The 21945-nt window shown below is 37.6% G+C and overlaps 1 protein-coding gene and 1 non-coding gene across 2 annotated transcripts; one reads left to right on the top strand and one right to left on the bottom strand.

The window, feature by feature from the left end:
- Nucleotides 1-11825: 11825 nt before the first annotated feature.
- On the top strand, nucleotides 11826-11899 carry Trnas-aga (transfer RNA serine (anticodon AGA)). Its single transcript has one exon. It is a non-coding gene; the product is annotated as a tRNA-Ser (tRNA).
- Nucleotides 11900-12432: 533 nt separating this feature from the next.
- LOC140953748 (metalloendopeptidase OMA1, mitochondrial-like) lies at nucleotides 12433-21688 on the bottom strand. The gene is made up of 9 exons (XM_073403142.1): nucleotides 21682-21688; nucleotides 21137-21389; nucleotides 19814-20192; nucleotides 19352-19459; nucleotides 17635-17763; nucleotides 16698-16772; nucleotides 15708-15857; nucleotides 15327-15369; nucleotides 12433-14336 (listed from the first exon to the last, which is right to left on the bottom strand). Exons 1-9 carry the CDS (start codon nucleotides 21686-21688, stop codon nucleotides 14272-14274), a joined length of 1209 nt encoding a protein of 402 aa, XP_073259243.1. The 3' UTR covers nucleotides 12433-14271.
- Nucleotides 21689-21945: the final 257 nt, after the last annotated feature.

Genomic DNA, 21945 nt, shown 5'->3' with positions numbered 1-21945 from the left:
TATTGCGTTTACTAACTTTTTTTACATGAAATGTGTGTGTTCTTTGCCTTCATTTCACAATCAATAAGGTGATGTAAGGTGATGACGAACCGTCCACTAAAAAAGTCATATATCCAAAAAAAACCATGAAACCTAAAAAAAAAAAAAAGAAAAGAAAAGAAAGGAAATATGTTTTTTCTATCTAAACAGAGTGCGGCAAGTCTCATCCAGCGTACGTTAAGGCGTTTAGATTTTTCATTGCGAATGAGAGAGATCCGACGAATGGAGGTAATACGTACATCCTTAAACTGTGAATTCCATTAAAACTGTTTTCTTTGGACAGCAGGGTCGCCCAATACTTAGATGCCCTCTTCCTCAAAGAACCTGGAATCTGGGAATTTTCCTTTTAGCTTTTTTTGTAATACTGGTATTTGGAATCCAGAATCCAAGACGTGGAATCCAGAATCCAAAACTTCCTTTGACTTCCGGACTTTATTTAAATACCAAATTCTAAGAGCCACTAACATAAAACTAACGTAACATCACTAACTTTGAATTTTACAGACTGGAAGAAAGAGGAAACTTTCGGGAGATAAGAAGACTGAGCCTCCAGTTAAACGCCTGCACACAGATAATATCTGGTGGGCAAACGGAATTGATGACTTTTTTAATGTCAAGTTTCTAGGTCAAGGCGGTTTTGGCAAGGTAAGAATTATTGCAATAATAGGGCCATTTATACGAGGAAAAATAAGACACGTCTTACATAAGACGCGTCTTAAATAAGACCCGAACTGTACCATTTATACGAGCATGTCTTATCTAATAAGACGCGTCTTAGCTAAGCCGCGTCTTATTTTAGACGAAATGTGCCGTTTATACGGAAAGTTCGCGTCTTATTTAAGACGCGTCTTATGTAAGACGCGTCTTATTTTTCCTCGTATAAATGGCCCTATTGTAACCTTATTCGACAAGTAAAAGGATGAAAAAGTTACAAGAAGTAGCAATGCTTGCCTAGTAATTGCAGACCACGTTCACGTTCGTGTCGGATATCGTGGCCTACGCCCTAAGATTCCCTCTCTATCTCATCATACGATCAATTTAGGTTTCTGGGAAACTCCGCACCTACCCCTCCCCTAAATCAACATTTTGTCCTAAACGAGAAATAAATGTTAATGTTGGCTTAGGGGAAGGGTAGGTCATTGGCAGTTTCCTAGAAACCTAAATTGATCCATACTCTCTTATCTAATCCTATTGCTTTCTTAATTTGCGCTTTCTTGTTCATTGTGCCGTCATCGTTTCTGCGACCTTACGAAACTACGACAACAACGGCAACGGGAACGCCAAAAGCAATGGGTTTAATGAGCAGAACAATAACTCTGCACGTGCATCACGCTTTTATGTACATTTCTTTGCAGTCCCTGCATAATTACGACGTGAAATGACCAAATTTTAAGTTTACTTGAGAACAGCGACGGCAAGGCGATAAATTCTACCGTCTCTGTCAGAACTCGGGCGCGGTCCCTTCTCTTCTCCAACCCATATCCCCTTCTTTTAAGTAACTGGATCCCTTGGAATAATCGCCAAAAAAGTGAAAGCATGTGAAGTCTTTTTTTCAGGCGACGTTTTTATGGACGTCGCCGTTGTCGGATCGTAAGGTCCCTAATATCCATGCGCTCGCCCCAAATCTGACATAAAAAAAATCGAGAGAATTTCACCGCTTATATGCTAAATCAAAACAAAAGCCTCTTAAAATGGAAGATGGCTTGCTTAGGCCAGCCAGCAAAATTCATCTACTCTGGGTTATTTTTACGAGACAGTGTAATAACAAAATCAATGTTTTCATGTTAGGTTGTTTACCGATTGTTACTCTCAAAACATTTCTAACGGGAATCTCTACGTACCCTTGTGGAAACAAAAGCTATCTTAGTATCACTCACTCTTAAAAGATATGTATCATTGCTTAGGTTTTCCAGGTTGCCAACCGTAACTCTTCTCAAGATTACGCCATGAAACTAGTAAAAAGAAAGGAGGGTAAAAAAGAAGTAGCAATGCTTGCCCAATGTCGGGGAACAGGATTCGTGACAAACATCTGTGGCTTGATTTGCGTAAAGGTATGGATAAATTTTTATGATACGATTAAAGGATGACACCTAGCTCCAGTTCAAAGTCTGACTAAGCACTAATCCTGGGATAAATTCTACATTTTGGTTGTAATTTCCTTACAAAAACAACCAAAAAAGTTCTATTCCAGTCCCATGTTTTTTTTACATTTCACTACCCCCTCACCTCCCTCTTATTCACAAAATTACCGAACGGTAATGATTCGATTTAGCGCCCGTGGGGCTTATTTACTTTTGGTTTCTCAAGGTATCGCTTATTTGAGACAGGGCGCTTAATCAGCACAGGACGCTTATTTCTTCTTTGAGAAACAACCGACTGCTCAAAACAAAACTTTAATATTACTTTTATTAAAAGAGGCAATAACAGAAACTGTAACAGTAACAAAAATATATTGTGAATGTTCAGTTAACGTGAAAAACTCAGACGAGGACCACTGTTTTTGTAAGGTGGCATTACCGTTCGTTCTTTGAGCAATTAAAGGATTTTAATATGAACCTCAGTTGATACGTTCCCTAATATTACGATGGGGGCGCTTAGCAGAATGGGGGCACTTAATAACAAAAACACATTCGAAGAGGAACGCGTTTTCGAGAGGAGGCTCTAAATCTAATCATCACGGTAGGTGACGTAGCGTGAATATTACTTGGACAGCACCATGACTCACCGTTGGATCTATCGGCAGTAATTAAACGTTAATTTCTTTTTACGCAAGAAGGAAACTAAATTCCTCCTGAGAACCAACAACTGGTCAGCGAAGAACTAATAAAAACACGCCAAACCAAAAATATATTTTATACCTGAGCCTTCGATATAGTCAAATGACACTAGTCAGCAAGTACTCAAAAATTTAAACACAATTATCCGAAACTCAAGGTATGCCAGTGATACAAATGATTTTTTTTATGACAATGAAAACGACGCGTGGAAAAGTAGTTTACATGTTACGTTTGTGTAAGGAACATCGTACTACTGTTTTTCTTCCTTTTTTCGATAGGGATTCCTTGGTATTATAATGGAATTTTGCAGCAACGGAAATCTTGAGACACAGCTGTCGGCTGTCAAGAAATTTTCGGAGAACATTTGCAGGTAATGAGATAGTTTCACCTGCAATACTCTGGATGGGAGAGGGGGTACCTCCCTGGCTGTTGTTGCTTGTATAATTTGATTTGGTTGTTTAATATTATAATTATCAATATATGATTTTCATTATAATTGTGTCAATAACAAAGTGCTTGATTTTAGATTTTTTGCAGCCGAAATAATCTGCGGGTTAGAGTTCATACATACCAAAGGAATTATTCACAGGTAAATAAGGCAGGGTGTTGTATTTAATCAAACATAAATACTGAGACGACACTCTAAGGATGCACTTAATCATTCAAAAATATTAATTAATTAATGATTAATTTGGAAACAAACAGTATCACGTGAATTAAAGTTCTATGTGTGTAAGGGATGCATTTTATAAGCAGATCAACTATTTTGATTAAATGAGTTCTTAATTCATTTACCGTACACCTCCCTCCTTTACTCCGCCCCTCGCCCTCACACCCCCACTCCACCCTCCTTAATATAACGGTTTGGAATTTTCCATATCGTGGAAAGTTTTTTTTATTATTATTTTTTATTTCGGACACACAAACAATTACAATACATTACATTTACAATTCATTACAATAATTTCTTATTATTGGTTACTAAATGGAAAACTGGGCTTTGCACTGACGACCGGGAAAGCCTATTTTACAAAACTGCGATCCAATAATACTTTTAAAAGCTACCGGTTTGGCATTTTCTACAACGTGAAAAGTTATTTTTTGGACTTTTTGCAGAATTCAATCTATAGTTTGTGAAACAACAACAACAACAACGTACTATAAAATAACAACAACAACAAAACGAGAATATTTTTTATTGTTGTTTGACTAGGGATTTAAAGCTGGAAAATCTACTATTGGAGGAAGATGGCCACCTAAAAATAGGTGACTTTGGGCTCGCGACAGCAGTTAAAGAACAAACAACCACAGGCATCTGTGGAACGCCACGTTACATGGCACCCGAGGTAGGCCCAATTTTTTATATTCGGATTACAGATCTAGCCATCAAATACAAGATATATGCCGTTTAATATCACTTCAAACAAAAACTGTGCATCAGCGCTTAGATAAAAATCAAACACAAGACTCTACGGAGCGTACACTTGAGCGTCGTGGTTGTGGAACTGATTAATTGTAAACGCGGAGGAATAGTAAGAAATGCAATATGATAACTTGTTAATTTGTGAAATTATGGGATTTGTCAGGATATTCTGAAAAGAGCAACATCCAAGAGGCCTGCTTGCCAAAAGCTAGCATCTCGGGGCAAATTATCTCTTAGATATTAACCCGGTTATGCTCTGGTGACTCCATACAAATCCTTCTAAATTTGACTTGGGTCTAAACGTTTAGACCTAAGTCAAATATGAGGTTAGTGGCAGTGACTAAGAAGTCTAACAAGATAAACAGTGAAAACAAAATTCTCTATTTTTCTTACATCAGGCTTCAAAAACAGCACAGCAGTCTTATGTACTGATTAAAGATATGTAAGGCATGGGCAAGGAGTCAATTACGTTGAGCATGAAATTGGCTAAAATTCAATGTTACAAATTCGAATGTTTTGAGGATAACTATTCACTGACTATTAGCACGCAGGGATGTCGGATTAACACAAGGAAGTTTAATACCAAAGGAACATTATGTAGTCTTTACAGAGCTTTAAAACACAGCATCTGCCAACACAAACTTGACTTGAACTTAAGTAAAACTAAACGGCCTCTGCCAATAATAACAAACTCTCACTTGAACTTCAGATATCTTATGGCTTCCGCCAACTTGTAAATACAGAACTTGAAAATCGACCTTCGTCACACTTGAGTAGACACAGCACTCCAGCTCATGGGAAAAAACTTAGTTCGCCAAAAGAACTCGCTTGGAACTTGTATACCGTTTGACATAAGGTTCTAGAAAATATTAAACAGGCGAATAGCAGTAGCTTTTCGACATATTTTATGATTTCGGTAACTGATGCAAATCTGCTGACTCATGCTGAAATGTAAACATGCCCTAATTAATTATTCATGACTAATCCAAAAACGTAGAGAACGTTCGAGGAAGTCACGCAACGTATGAAAGTAATATTACTACGTAACACTCAACAAAGACAAAACGTCTTCGTGCAGCATTTTGTAATTTAAATTCATCATAAAACAGTTCGAAAGGAGCGCTCACTCGTGAAATGTTTTTCAACACTCGAAGAGAAATTTCGTGTCTCTGCGCGATCGTGTAATATCCTCTATTTATTCCTCGAGTAAATGAAAGACAAAACTCGTAGTGATCTCAAGATATCTCGATAAGTAGTCCGGTCTCATTTCCTGAAATAGCCGAAATAAGCCGAAACGTCACAAACTTGCGCACCCAATCTTGTCCCGAGACTAGTGCATAATTTCATAGCTATTTTTCATATCCCGAACTGCCTTGGGCCTCAGTGTAGCGCAATCGGCTAATCCCTCAACTTAGAGTCTCCTCTGTTCTGACGGGTCACACAGGTGAGTCGGTTCAAACCTCGCGAAAGCCAAAATAATAATTCTTTCTTCCTCGAATAAGTTAAAGAATAAATCAAAGAAGTCAAAGTGATCTCGAGATGTCTCGAACCAGTTCGGCTGTCACTTCGTCAAATAGCCAAATAAATTAGCCGAAAACCTTCATACTTTGCGTGCCCAATCTTGTACCAAAAGTATCAACTTTGAACATTCCTGGGCGTCGCGAATCTTTACTTCTCGCTCCGCCGAAGTAATAAGGAGCAAATTTAACTGCAAATCAAACACGAGAGCTAGGGTTTGATAGCATAACAAACACACAATAAAAAAATTGAAGTGCATATCAAGCACGAGGAGCAGTGTTTAAGTAATATATCAAACATGAGATGCAGTGTTTCATCACCAGATGAAACACCGAGAAGAGAGTTGAAAATACGACGCGCAGCGGAGTATTTTTGACGAACTTCGAGGTGTTTCATCTGGTGATGAAACACTGTGTCGAATGTTTGATATTTCTTCTCAAACAAAATCATTTTTGAAGGAGAAATTAAGGATGCAAATACTAAGCAGTGTTTCATCCGATTTCCAAACACTCATTAAACATTAATTTCCTTTGTATTTTCTTAATGAATTATTAATGAGTTTGAGAATTACATATCAAACAAGAAGGAAAGAGTTGAGAACACATCGATCTGAATCATGACTGAATGACACTAGACATTTCTAAGACTGTGATAAGTTTGTGTCGCGTTTTGATTACTGGATTTTTTATGAAAAAAGAAAACAAAGTTTTTTTATTAGCAGCTTACTAGTTAAGATCAGTGGTTATGACCGTTAATTGATTAATATTTATTTGGGATTCGATGCTTACTAATTTAGAACTATAACTTTGTAATTAGTGACCGGTCCGCACCAAGAAAGCTTTCAACAAGAAACTTCTTTTTGACACAAAAATTCTCCCAATTGACCAATGGTCAGTAGCCACTAATATAAATAATTTTCACTCGTCATACAACTTCAGTTTTTCTTTATATTTAGATGTTGAGTTATATTTCAGTTAACCTGCCTTATTCTATTACATTACAGATGCTTGACAGCAAACCATACGACACCTCTGTTGACTGGTGGTCAATGGGCGTAATACTATATAGACTGCTGGTTGGCGAGGTTTGTAAGCCTAGTTGGCTTTTATATATCTTCGTTGCAGAAAATTGAAGTTAGTGAAGACACCCTTAAACAACTAATTTATAAACGATTATCCGTAAATATCACATGCTATTTCCATTAACTGAGAAAGGCGTTTACTGCTGATACACCACTACTACATGTAGTACTAGTACTAGTACCACTACATATACTACTCCTCCTACTACTACTACTACTACTACTACTACTACTACTACTACTACTACTGCTGCTGCTGCTGCTGCTGCTGCTGCTGCTGCTGCTGCTACTACTACTACTACCACTACTACCACTACTACCACTACTACCACTACTACCACTACTACCACTACTACAAATACAATTTATTTCGATAAAACCCCCTAACTTCGATTAAAAAATTCTGTTTCAAATGAAAAGAGTTATTTGAATTAAAAACATTTCATTTAAAACCTATTTCTAAAGTAAACGTAAACCAAGAGACTATAAAGGGGACAGAGAAGGCATCCCCCATATACACCCTATTCCATAGGTAATTCGTCTCGAGTTATTTTTAGAATCGGGATAAAGTTACCTCGCGCGAGGCGTGGATGTTTCGTGGAGGTTTCGCATGACCAAACGCCGTACAAAACATGTCGGGCGAGAGGCAATGGAAGCGTAAAAAGATCGAGAGCATTCCTGAATATTGAAGCGAAATGAGTCGGCGCTCACCTGGAAAAAGGAATCGCTGGACTCTTTGACAACCCGTGAAATCAGTTTAACTCGAAGTTGTCGTAAATTCAGTGCTTTAATAAAATGAGAAATTTCGCCGGTCTATTGAAACCGGTCGTTTGTACAATTTAGGGAGTTTAAGATCCAACGACGCGGACGACAACTAGAACGTCAAAAAAACAATAGGTTTAATTAGCAAAACAACAACTTCGCACGTGCAACACACTTTTTTGTTCATTTCTTTCCCGTTTTTGCACGACTACGACGTGAAAATGCCTAATTTCGCGTTTTATGGAGGACGTAAATAAGCAACGACGAATTTTATTTCTCTTTCTGAGCTTGAATATGGTCCCTTGAAATTCAGCTTTAGGAGGGTTCGCCTACAATTGACAAAGTAAGTGGGTAGGAATAATCGCTATAAAGACTGAAAAAAATAAACATCAAACCAGAAATTGCTCTCTTCAAACAGTAAATTATAAATGATCCTGAGAGAATATTCAGTGTGTTAAGGATTTCCCTGCTCTACTGTTAGCTCTATACAAGAGAGGAAGGGCGATTCTTTTTTAATTTCGGTTTCGCTGACACAGCTTTCGCAGAAATCTCGCTGTAGTCGTTTTCGTCGACAAAAGGAATAGCAAAATCGCTCTCCGCGTCTTCCCCCATTTTGTTCTGCGTCATTTCGTGAAGGACGCGTGGCTCTCAGCATGGGTCATCCACGCGGAACACATTCGCGCTATGTGATTGGCTGTTGTCTAATCCCCCTTGAGATCTGTGGTGTTAAAAATAACTCGAGACGAATTACCTACGGAATAGGGTGTATATGGGGGATGCACTCTCTGTCCCCTTTATAGTCTCTTGACGTAAACGTATTCTAACTAAAAGAAGGAAAGTATAATAACGTTCTCAATTGTCTTTTCCAATATTCGAGAGTCAGTTTTCAATATCTAAATCCATGTCTGACAGTTCTAAATAGACTCTACTAGTACTACCGATCCTCTTAAACAAAGTAAAGCTGGTCTTAGCAGGGCAAATGACACTTCTTTGTAGCAACTAGCTCTGCAAGCCTACTATGGTATCGTTTAAATTCCTCTACCATTCCACCTTCCGTGTTGAAAAACGTTATGGCGTGAATGTAGCTAATGTAAATGGCTCTACTTCTAATCGATCCTAACACTCGGCTAGCCTACTGGCGCTTCTGCTCTGTTTTTGTGTTACCTAAATATTTGGTCTGGATCAGCTAGCAGCTATATCCAGAAGCGCATCCGGGGTGGTGTTCGCTCCCCTATTCAACTCTTCCCCTGTGATGTCTTGCATAACTGGTTCGAATTCAACGTCTTTACACACCATGTTAAGCAGTTCCGCCTGCAGGTCACTGAATTTATCATGGCCATGACGTTGGATGACAAATCAGCCACATTTGCATATCATAGCGCGATCCACATTGACATTGTCCCCGCAAACAAAAAACAGAGGGAGTATCAGGAACTTCCCACTCGTAAATTAGTTTCTCAACATCTTGAAACTCACTCTTGTTTACATCAAAGTTATGATTTAAAGTTATAATAAAAAGTTATAAGCATAAGTTTATAATAATAATAATAATAATAATAATAATAATAATAACAATAATGATAATAATAATAATAATAGTAATAATTTTAATGACAACAATGCAACAATGCAATGTAACAAATCACAATGCTGATGTCTTCGTTGTAAGTTACTTTTAAAAACGGTCTTTCCATATAAGCAAGCTGTTTATAGCACAGCCTGATAATACAGCAGATTAAAAAAACTGTGTTTTTGTTTTGATACATTAGTATCCCTTTGATTGTGACGATGAGGATGACTTAGACTCGTACGAAGAAGAAAAACAAATTGTGGCTGAGATATTGCACAGCCCTGTTTATTACCCCGACCATCTCTCTACTCAGGCAGAGAACTGCATAACTCAGGTTGGTAACAAAGTTAACTAGAAATACGTTATCGCTAAAACCTTGCACTTATTTCTTTGTAGCTACTGGTCCAGATTGCTTTAATGTCTCTGTAATATACTTTTATCGTCCAAATTAATCGACAAAAGCATTTCTTGATCGCCAAAACGGCCGCTAAGATAGTCAAAACAACGCCGACCAAGTTTCTTGTTTGATGACGTTAATGCATTGCGGGTAGCCATATACAGTAAAACATGGAAATATGGGCCACACTGGTTTGCAGGTCGCTATGACCCACGTGCAAGCTGCACGATGCGCGCGCAACAAAATTATAACCCGTGCTTTCGCGCCGGTGCCTTTGGCGCTTCGCTAAGAGAGGAACAACCTTATTTCAAGTTGGTACCTGCTTAAATTAATGAAATTCATTTTACTGTAATTGTATCAAATATATTTCAAAGAGTTCAAAGACAACCAAAAGAGTTCACTGTAAGAGTTGACGATTTCGAGGCTTGATAATTGAAACCTACCCTTTCCTTTTCTTAAGTAACAACAGAGACCTACAAGAGTTTTATTTAAGGATCCTGATATCTATATCATATCTATATATTTTTTGGTCATTTGTTACAGCTATTGGAACGTACACCGCAATATAGACTGGGATATAAGAAGGGATATTTCCCTTGCATCAGGAACAATTCATTTTTGGTTAATACCCCATGGGAAGAAGTGGAGCAAAGGAGGATGAAGTCCCCTTTCAAGCTAGAGCCTGTAATCAGTGTAAGCTATGTTGTTACCATATAAAAAATACTAAGATATTTGAGTTAATCTTATCACTGGTTTCAATTAAAAACGTCACGCTTGTGGCCATTTATCCCAAACAGTTGAGATTCTTGCTCGGATCATCTCTTCAGCAAAACAGTGCGCCACCATGCGGATTTCTCGATCGTTTTCGTAAATTCGGTTTGGGAAGACGCGCAATAAAATGTCATTATCATTATCATCGTCGCCGTCATCATCATGATTATCAGTTGTCATTATTATTATCATCGTCATTATCATTATTGTTAATGTCAAAGTAATCATCAGCAGACGAAGAAGTAGAAAAGTAATGGTTGTGGCAGTGGTAACGGTAGTGGCAGTGGTAGTGTTAGTAGTAGTGGTAGTAGTAATGGTAGTGGCAGTGGTGGTGGTAGTGGTAGTGGAAGTGCAAGTAGTAGTAGTAGTTGTAGTGGTGTGGGTAGTGGTGGTGGTAGTGGTGGTGGTGGTGGTGGTGGTGTGGCAGTGGTAGTTGTAGTGGTCGTGGTCGTGGTAGTGGAAGTAACAGTATAGTAATAAATTGCTTTATTTGCATGACCGCATCATTGTACAGTATTGCAAAAGCATGCCTATTACAATCAAAATATAAAACAAAGAACACAATAAACTAAAAAATTCAGCTACATTACTAACAATGAATCACATATTTTCATACAGGAGGAAATAAACTTCATAACTAACTTATTTACATGAATGAAGTTCCTCCGAATTCATTATAAGTAGTAGTAGTAGGTAGTAGTAGACTGTAGTGGTGTGACAGTGGTAGTTGTAGTGGTCGTGGTAGTAGTAGTAATAGTATTGGTAGTGGTTGTGCAACTAGTAGTGTTGTGGTAGCGTATATTTTCCGGATTCTGATTACCATAAGTCTTCCTTCCTCCAGTGGTCTTTTTAGTGAGGATCAATCACTGACCTTTTTCTCTTGTTTCAGGCCAGCTGCTCTACTTCGTCCCAGTCTACAACATGTTCTACAGAATCGTTACCATCAATCGACAGAGTGGACTGACTTCAATAAAATGTATGGAGGGTTAAAATTAGCTTAGATACTTTAATCTGTTATGATCTTTTCATTATTTAAATTGACTGGTTTGAATTTGTTTTGTTTAACTCATCAAAAGCATAAAATAATCAAGATGAAACAAACTTTTTTGTCATCAGCTAGCTTCCTGAGTCCTCGCTCATATATTGCACGATCTACCAACTTTTTCTTCCTTTCTCGACGAAGGCCACAAACCTTCATAAAAATTTTTATCGGGAAAGAGGAATCCAACTAACCTACCATGAGTATTTTATCAGTAGACGCTTCAGCTACAGCAAAAATCTGAGCCCCAGATGGGATTCGAACCCACGACCCTCCGTGTTCTAGATCGGATGCTCTAACCTCTGAGCTACTGAGTGAGACATTTCTTACTATTAATGTGACTGTGTGATACAGTTAAGCCTTAATGTGTTGCTTGTGATGGACTGTGTGACTGCGAGATGCGGTTCGCAAGTCCAACCCACAAAAATGACCCTTGCTCGCCAACGAGTCCTCAGTAGCTCAGAGGTTAGAGCATCCGATCTAGAACACGGAGGGTCGTGGGTTCGAATCCCATCTGGGGCTCAGATTTTTTCTGTGTTCTCTTATGGTTGATTCTTTACATCTCCCTTTATTTCCTTTAAATATTAATATCAGTGGCATAGCTACAGCAAAACCTGAATAAAGCAGATCTCTTTTAAAGGCGACGGTTTTAAGTAAAGGAGCTAAGTTTGCTCGTTTTCTCTGGAGTGTGTAATCCTTTTGCTGTTTAGCCTTTCTGCTTATTTCACGTTAAAAGTTTTTACAGAGATTAAGATTCACGTTTACGCCAAACGGCAGCTGTGAATTTGTACCACGTGACCCCTTATTTCCTTTTCCCCACTCTTTATTGCTTCTACCCCAAAATAAGTAGTTTTATGCCAGTTTTAACCATAGGAATCGTTCGGAACTGTTTTTATCTGCTTATTTTCTATTGTGAGAAATTCTCAACTTGAATCTGACGTTTGCCGTTTGCGGTAAACGTGAATCTTAATCTCTCTTTTGTCATGTTTACGCCAAACGACGAACGTAAATTTGTACCACGTGACCAAGTTTTCCCTTTAAATTACGCTTACTGTTTGCTACGTACTTCAACAGAAAAATAAGAAGTTTCGCGCTAGTGTTATCCAACTTGAATCTGACCGTTGCTGTTCGATGTAAACGTGACCCTTAATCTCTCTAATAGCTCGCAAGAAGGTTAATTACCACACGTAAACAAACATATTACATTTATTCAACGATAGATTTTTTGTTTAAACATTCTGATTTTGATTCTGAAGTCTCTGTTTCTTTTTTTCTTTTCAGGCTCTGGATAACAATGCTTATGTTGCGAGTAGACTTTATGCGACAGAAAAGAGAGGAATTGCTTACGGTTCGCCTTATCATTGCTGACGACAGTCAGCCGGTCATTTTCACCGTAAAACTGTCCTCCATAAGTCAAAAACTTCCATACGTTGTAAAGGTTTTAAGTCCTTCATTCAATTTTAATTGTCAGTAGTGTCTAGTCATTATGTCAGTTTTAGTTTATTAGGTCTCAAGTTACTTTTAGTTGTTTTTATTTCCTGAAAACATGTCCCACCAAGATTAGCGTAGCTACCCGCGGGCATGTTAAAATTGTTCTTCAACCTTACAAACAAAATAAAATGTATGTCATTACTGCATTGCTACATTTACTTGTGATTCTTAGTTACTTAATCATTAAAGTCACACATTGGTACAAATTAGTACTTCTTAAGCAATGGTTTATCAAATTATTTTATGCCACCTTTGCAAAAATGTGGCAACAGTCACTGGGTGTCATTTGCAGTCTCACTGGTGGTACAGAATTAGCATTTGAAATAAAGAAAAAAAGTGTTTTTTTGTTTTAGAAGAAGAAATCAAGCCTACACACACAATCTAGCCTGAGTATCAGGCGTTTCTCGGGAAAAGGGGAAAGATGGAAGCGAAAAAGGGAGAGACCTTCTCCTCCTCCCTCATCTAAAATCTCCTCTCCCCTAGCCCTTTAGGAAGGCCTGATACTCAGGCTACACACTGTTTGTTTAACACATTTTTGTTTACACGTGCAAACGTATTACTTTTTTACAGTTCTAATTTTATCGTTGTAACTTGATAATGATGTCATGGCGACATCGAAACGTCTTGTTAAACTTGTTTCGCTTATCTTTATTCTTACGTGAAAAAAAAAAAAAGGAAAAAAACTAAAATATTGTCCACGCCAAAAACAAGGATTTTACGTTACCCGTCAGTTTTTCAGCTTCTTACACCGAAGATGAGCCAGATTTTAGTCCGCGAAATAATCTAATTTTACAGAAAAAATGAATGGTTTGGCGTAACAAGGTAGCAGTAACAAGGTAGCAAATTTCAAGGAAAGAAAAAAAAAAAAAAACAATAAGTACTTTTCAAGGACCTTAGCCTAATTGAAGGACTTTTCAAGACGACTTATTACATTCACGACTCCTGTTTAAGATTGAAGGAGCCAAACCAAACCTGCTGATACTAGAAGTTTGGACCAGGGAACGTATACGAATTGAACTGCAGGACATTTTTCTAATTTAAAAATGTGTTCTGTGGTAGCTAACAAAACACTCTTTAAATATTCCCTATCGCTGGTTGTATGATATTATGAGCGTTATTTTCTATAGCTTTACATACGGTTAAGTCCGTTACACAGAGCGCTAATCCCGGGAGGGGAGGGGCGAATTCGACCTTCAATCTTTCATTCCATTAATTTTAGTCTAAGTATTTAGAAAGAGATAAAGTAAGGAAAAGGACACGATTTGCCTTTTTTTACTGGTTGCAGAAGTTTTGCGACACAAAATATATTGAAGTGCAAGGCTTCCCACAAGCACACTAATAAAAAAAACTATTATAATTATAACATTATATTATATCTAACTGTTGTCTAAATTGCTTGTTCTTTATGGAGGAGACGATGGTCTTCTTAACGGAAGTTGATCTTCCCGGGATATAAACGTTTCTTCACCTAAAGAAATGAAAATATAAGGCGATAAATTGCCGGATTCATACATCACTGCATGAACTCATTATCAAACAATTCACCAAAAGTAAGAGAGAATCATAAGATAGAGAGAAGGGGTATGAAGGGGTATGTCAATTTTAGTTAAGTTATTTTTTAGGCTGTAATTAAACGGAAGTCTAATTCCTGGGACGTCCGCACAATTGAATCGATTGTTTGAAACGCCACCACGTCCTCATGATGCAAATGGTGGCACACCTAGAGAGTATGATGTTCTATTATTAATAATTATTCTCTGTTGACAACATTGAATAAAAGTTTGCGGACATCTCAGGAATCCAACTTCCAATTAATTTCAAGTGTTTAATCGATGAAATTCACACATCCTAAGGGCTAGACACGGCTTTTTCCTCTCTGACTCATTATTCTTTCTAGAAAACTAAGAAACTGCTGCGAAGGACGTTTGAACGCATACTAGTTAAATTACTAAAAAATAGCGGGTTTTTCTTCAAGGATCAATTCAATTCAAGGATTCATTTGAAACTTATAATTATAAAAACCTCGGAGTGTTTTATCTGATATCCAGACACCAAGAACTGCGTTAAAAATAGGGGCAACTTGAAAAACTCTTGGCGTGAAGAAAGCCCATCTGCACTTAAAATTCGAAAAAGCCTTTTGGGCTTCGAGTTCCTCCCCCGGTTATTTCTGATTCTTTTCAAGTTCTCTTTCAACCACTTAGGTTGTTCATTTAACTGCGAGGATAGTTACATTCACTTTATACACGTAGAACAATGATTTATTTACGCTAACTTGAGAGGTAATGTCTTCCTGGAATATGCCGAAATAAATAGTTTGGAAACCAGCTGGAGCGCAGAGTGCCAACTTAGACATTTACGCTGTTAGAGCGTGGTACATCATTGATGGTACCATACGATATACACTGTATATTTACGATACAGATTGTATACGATTGAAACAAGACGTCCATTAATTTACCTGGGAGAGGTGGACATCTGCATTTCGCCCTGGCCTCTAGAGCCTGAAGAAAAAAAAGAAATAATGATGAAACATGTTTAAAAGCAAAGGAATAACAAATACATTTAACAAAAAAAATCTTGACAGCCGGACATTGACAAATGACAATTTCACATAAAATAGAACTTATTTAGTTTGAACGATGAATGTCACAGTCACAATTATGTCAATTATGACTCAACACTACCAAATTGAGGTCGACCTTTTGAGGAACCCACTTCAAATATGTAAGCACCCCACCATGACTTCAAAAATACCCTCCATTAATTTGTGCCAATTCAAGCACTAATGGGACATCACTAAACTATTTTACACATCCCTACAGTTGTTAACGACTTTTACCTTTGGCAGTAAAGTTTCAAGTTTTTGAGCTCTGTCACTGTGGGAAGGATGAGTGGATAACCATTTTAGTGCTTCAGGTTGGGCCATTTGATCCTGTGCGGCTGCGAGTCGCCACCAAAATCTGGGACTTTCACGAACGTCAAAGCATGCCTGTTTGTTATAATATACGCGTACATCAATACAGTAAACTACTCTTCAATACTATGTGGCATGGAATTTTTGCTGGAGTTAAATTTCCTGAAATACAGACTTTTATGTTTCATTAGACTTAAGTGTTAGGAGAAAATTTCCGCATATATCAAGATGTTTCCGTCAAAGTTAAGGTACAGTCGCTTCAAATTGGTGGTAAGACAATAATGAACAATTAAGACACGAATTTCCTAGCATTATCTTGAGTTATTAATTGCAATTTTAAGTAGCCTGTGAAGACAGTCATTTCTCCTCGCTCCTAGCCCCTTGGGACAAAAAGTCCCACGCGGAAAGGTGCGAGGAGAAACGGCTGTTTTCACAGGCTAAATTCAAAGCTACAAGTGTAGAACATGGTGATTTCTTCCGGCATCAGTACAGGGCAAATTGTACCATCTTAGCCTGCGTAGCAAGCGTTTCCATCTTTTTTTTTATTGCTTCCGCTCTAACTTTCCCCCAATAACTCGATTGGAAACGCTTGCTACGCAGGCTGGTACCATCTCTACAATGATATCTTTGCACATTAGAACTGATGATAACACCATTGGTACATGAGACTAGTCTTCCCACTAGTAGCTTAGAGGGTTGAGGTATGAGTAGGATAATCGAAAGTGTTAAACCTTGATTAGCCTTTTCATGCATGATTCAAGGGTAGATCATGTCATGTCGATCACTCTATGTTAAATTGTGTATTTCTCTCCGACCTTGCTTAATCTATTTACAAGCAGAACAACACTAGAAAAAAGTCTTCTCCAGGAAATCAACACTGGTTACTAGAAGTGTAACTACATGGTTTCTTCTTACCTTAGCAGCCATCGTCATGCCAACCTCATCTGCTTCTTCCTCCAATTTTATTGAGTAAGGGAGGTGCAAGAGAATCTGATGAGGATAATTAAATCACGCTGTCAAATCAGTGCACAAAACAATTTACCAGTACTGTAACCATAAATCGGAGAAAAATGAATTTTCTTGTAAATGAGTCATTATTCCATTCCATTTATTCCAGTTCATGCCTTCTGGTCCCTGGCTGAAAAATGTAAATTTTAACCACTTCCCTGAGGGTCATAATGAGCCAACCACTGAGGTTAAACAAGTTAAAAACATCATATGTTATGAGCAGCAAAACTGGGGTTTTAAAAGTCTGCCTTTCTGTCGTACTCGAACCAAACAATTTTCCGTTTTTTATCAAGGACCTAAATTTTACAACACCTTAAACACCAACAACATCAACGCTTCCTCACCTTTCTCCTTTAAAAGAGCACTTAAGGCATTTATTTGTAATAATTATTAGTATACTCCAACAAAAATCTTGGGAAAAAGCCTTTTGATATTCAACATTTGTAAACTTCCGTAATATTGATTAGTTTAATTTTTCACCTGATATTATATTGTATCCGTCGCCATAATTTTTATGCCATCTTCGAAAAATTGTAATTGAGGAGGCCTAATTAACATAAGCTTTATAGTTTCTTTTAGGCCTCCTCGCCATCTCTTCCTACATTTTTTTTGTGCATCTTTTCCTAATTATTGTCATTGTGTGGCAAATAAATAAAATACCTAAAAATACCTAAATACCTAAAAAATAAAGCTGATATCAAATGGCCACACTATACAATTCAACGATAGCCTGTATAAACGTTGGTGCTGTTGTGCAATATCATTTTCCGCACCTTAACATGCTCCCCCAAAACAATTTAACCACCAGCTACATGTATGCAGGCCACTGTAGAAAAAGTCTTACCACAAGAATTCTGTTCTGTAACCACTGAGCACCAAAAGCAATCAAATCAGTTGGTAACAGAGCCCAGAGCATTGCCAATGAGATGATGAGAAACATGTTTATAAAGCCATGAAGACACACTTGCTCTGCCTGAAATAATAACAACAAGTATTACTTAAAATACATATATTGCAATAACCCTTATAAAACTCGGGTTTTAGTAGTACACTCAAGTTAAACCCTGTTGCGCGTGGTTAGGAACTGGATGGGTAACTCGCCGTGAATATTGTCATCAAGATCCCTACTTTACTCTTTCTTTCTTCTTAGAACGTCTTCTTTCTTTATTCTCTGGGGTTTTTTTTAAAAGTGTATTGAAAAGCATTTTAGGCATTATTTTGACTGCCGTATTAAGAAAAAAAATACAAACAGGGCACTTTTAATGGAAATTATTATACTTCAGGCTGTAGTAAATAGCTAAAACTTTGATTTTCCATTTTCATTGGTGCAAAATGAATTCCAAATTAGATTTTAGGGAAAAAAAGACAAGGTTTTGACCATATCTGTGTGACCAGAGGAGGCTTAGAACCTTCATGTAGCCTCCCTGCAGACATCCTTTGGGGTTCGTTCGTCATGCATTCATTTCTCCCCCACGGAGAAGTGAACGCTTGACAAACAAACCCCACAGGACGTCTTCGGCGAGGCTACTCAGGACCAAGCACAAGATTTCGTGACATAACAACTGCCCTGGGTCTCCGAGGATGGCTTGACAGGTGATATCACACCCGAAATTGCAGAGGACGACTGGGACTGACGCTGAATAATTTCATGTATAACATAGCTGGAAAATTCGCCTAATCAAATTCAACAGCGCGAGCATGTTTCATATTCTATTTATAATACGATCAAGTGTTTCTTTTTTGGTTTCGTCTCCCAAACAAAAACGGAAGAAGGACACCTGATCCGCACAGGTTATACATAATTCTATTCCCATAGCCTGCAAAGCTAATTCCTCTTTTCTAAACCCCTCTTCCTAAATAAGCCCCTGATCTTGTATTACAATGACATAGCAAACCCTTGCTGTTTAACCATCAATATTGACTGCTAGAAGTCTCTCAGGATTGTTGCACAATATGAAATTACAGTTGAACCTCCCATGGTTGACCAACCAAAATGCAAAGATTTAATAGGTGGTTGCTTACGAGAATCAACCCAGAGGGAGGCTACAGTATGAATATGTGCATGTTGTCACTTATAAAAGTTCTTCACAACCCGCCCCCCTCCCTCCCCCACCACCTTGAGGTCTAGTAAATACAGTGAACATAATAGAGACCAAACGATGCTTCAAGTGATCGCTTACAGGAGGATACAAACAATGGAAAATCTAAAACTACAAATAATTGAGAAAAGTGGGTGGTAGCAGATGTGCAAGTGGATGCATAAAAGAGATGGCCATTTGTGAAAGGCTCTAAGTGCAGTGATTTGACTGGGAAAAGTTTGGTGTTTTGGATCAGTGGTCACTTAAGAGAGGCGGTCGCTTTGCTTGTACATGTATACTGTTTATTTCAAATACGGTAAAATTCCGAAAATAAGAAAAAAATACAGAAAATTGCCAGTGAAAATTCTGTAGGGTTATGAAAAATATTTTGGTAATAATATCATTATGTTTATTAAATACCACTTATTAAATAACATTGGGTCTAAAATTCATGCCCTGACATTATTTTAAGTTAACACTTACACCATGTTGCAAAATAGCATGCGATATCTCATGCCCCAGTACAGTTGCTAGAGTATTATCATTGTGTAAAAGCTTCAGCATTCCAGTGAACATAAAAATCTGGCCATTCTGCAGATACAACATTAAATTTTGAAAAGTCAACTTAGAACTTTCAATGACTTTATTAACCTGATTACTATAATCATACTTGAATCATACTGTGCCACTATTGCTAGACTAAAATATTATGAAAATACCAGTACTTGACAGCACTTTTGTATCATTTCTTGTTCTTAACAATTTTTTACAATTTTATACAGTACATCAGGGGGTAGTACTTCACACTACAACTTCACAATAATCCCCTAATATAATCCCCTAATAATGTTTAGGAATTTTGAAAGAAGTCTTGATGAGTTTTGGACCAGATTTCAGACAAACAAATCCAAAAAGCAAAAAGCAATATTGTAGAGCTCTACTTACTGGTAAAACAAATGCATTAATTTCATCACTTTCCACCACGTTGACTTGCCAAGATAAATTGTTCATCTCCTCACCAAGATTAGCCAACAATAATCTTGTAGCAACCCTGAAAACTCTCACATGATCAGGATGGTTTGGGGGCAAAATGTGTTCAGCAAATGCTTCCAATACATTCTTATACTCCTTTTCTGTCAGTTCTACCATTTGCTTGTGAGAGATTGGCATAAATCTTGTCCTGTGTGTCACAGGTGATTCTTCTAAGTGAAAGAAGTAAAATCCACCACAAGCTCCTCCAAAACCTCCAATGAAAACTGTGACCCCCTTAGACAATTGCAAACGGTTTTTGGCTGATAAGTTTTTCCAGTTTTTGCGAAAAGTCCTGAAAAATGGAAAATCAATATTTTAAATGTTTTCATGTGGAATTAGGTATTTGTTTGTACAATCTCAGTATCTTCAATGTCATTATAAACTTACTAACTATACCAGAAAGGCATTAGAGAGGGTCCAGATTTGCAAAAATAAGGGGAAGGACAAAGGGATGATATCTAGGAGAATTCAGGCCCAAGGGTAAGAGAGATAAGGAAGGCTGGAGAGGAAAAGGTGAGAGGTGGGAGTTCTTAAAAAGTGGGAAGCAGGAAAATATGGGGAAATTATTCAGCAATGTTCAATATTTTGCAATCAGAGAAGGCCTTAAGGGAAAAAGCTAAGAAGAAATGGGCAGAACCCAGCAATGCAAAGTATGGGAGGTGGCAATTTGGACTCCCTAGTTCCCCTTTCCCCCATGGGAATGTAAAAGAACAAATTTATTTTCACTGCAATCACACCTATAAATAATACTTGAAGGACTATGAAATAGGTGGATTGATGTGGTAGTCATGTTAGCAGGGTGCATGTCCAGTTGACTAGCTAAATTTAGTTCATATGTAGCTGGATTCTTTTCTTGTAGAGGGGCTATTACATTGCTGATGCTGATGTCGTTTGCTAAGGAAATTATAACATTTTTTAGATGTGAGAATTGAACACTAAAACTCTTTATATAATTACAGACACTCCCAGTCTGAAAAAAAAAAAAATTATTATTATTATTATTATTATTATTATCATTATTTTGCCTGCCCTTTAAAAAGAAAAATGTGTTCCATGACCATGAATTGATTGCCTGTATCAACAAGATGAATGTCCTCATTCAGTGGGTTTTCTTATAAGAAAATGTACATGCAAAAGTATTTTGTTGGCTGGATCATAACCAAAGTGATCATAATAGTAGTGAGGCAGCTGTATGGATGGGGATCGAAATACTGTTCATCAAAAGTAAAACCCTACCTTCCACCTACAATAGCAGCCAGTTTGATCCCTTTGGATAGTGGGCCAGCTAATTTAACAAGAAAAGCAGCAAGTGGTGCCAATGGGGCAGCAAATCTTGGTTTACTTGTATGAAATCCTCGGAAAGATAAATGTTGGTATCCCCAGGAGCCTTTGTAATATGATCTACCCAAATGATGGCTGTACCAAACACGTCTCCCTAAAAGTCGATGAGATGGAGAAAATACAGAACCTCCATGTTCGTTCTTGCCAGCTCAAAAAAGAATGATGAAGACTCTTAGACATTCCTGTAGATTGCTTTGTACATAACAACCTAGTTATCTGAAATGAGTTCATTTCTCCTTTAAATGGTGATTGGCTTAAAAGGTTCACAAATTAAGTATTATATTTGATTTTGTATTCAGAGGAATATAAATGCTGCTCTCTTCTGCCAATGCAACAATGACTCTGGGCCTGTAATTGAAGGGAAAATAGCGATTAGTTCAAATGTAACAACTTGATTTTCCACTTTGTGACAAGGTCAGGTAACAAAATGGTTTTGCTACCTGTCATCATACATCTGAATTCACTAATTATACCAGTTTCCAGGAATCACTAGCTAATTTTAATAAGCTAAACTGATCGAAATAGTACAATGTAACATAGTCGCTATAGAATTAAAAAAATACCTTTTATGACAAATTATTACGGTGATGTCTAACCTTTGATCAAACACTGTAAATGTACGTGTGAGGCTTAACTCAGTGAGCAACATAACCTTAAATACTTGTACTTTTTACGTATTAACACATTATGGTCATATCCTGCAC

The sequence above is a fragment of the Porites lutea genome, chromosome 12, assembly GCF_958299795.1.
Source record: "Porites lutea chromosome 12, jaPorLute2.1, whole genome shotgun sequence".
Lineage (NCBI taxonomy): Eukaryota > Metazoa > Cnidaria > Anthozoa > Scleractinia > Poritidae > Porites > Porites lutea.
This window is presented reverse-complemented; position numbering and strand designations above follow the sequence as displayed.

Coding starts and splice junctions, on each gene's coding strand:
- LOC140953748 (XM_073403142.1), bottom strand. Junction 16,773..17,634: donor TACAGAACAGAATTCTTGTG/GTAAGACTTTTT, acceptor TATCCTCATCAG/ATTCTCTTGCACCTCCCTTA. Junction 15,858..16,697: donor GCATGACGATGGCTGCTAAG/GTAAGAAGAAAC, acceptor TATAACAAACAG/GCATGCTTTGACGTTCGTGA.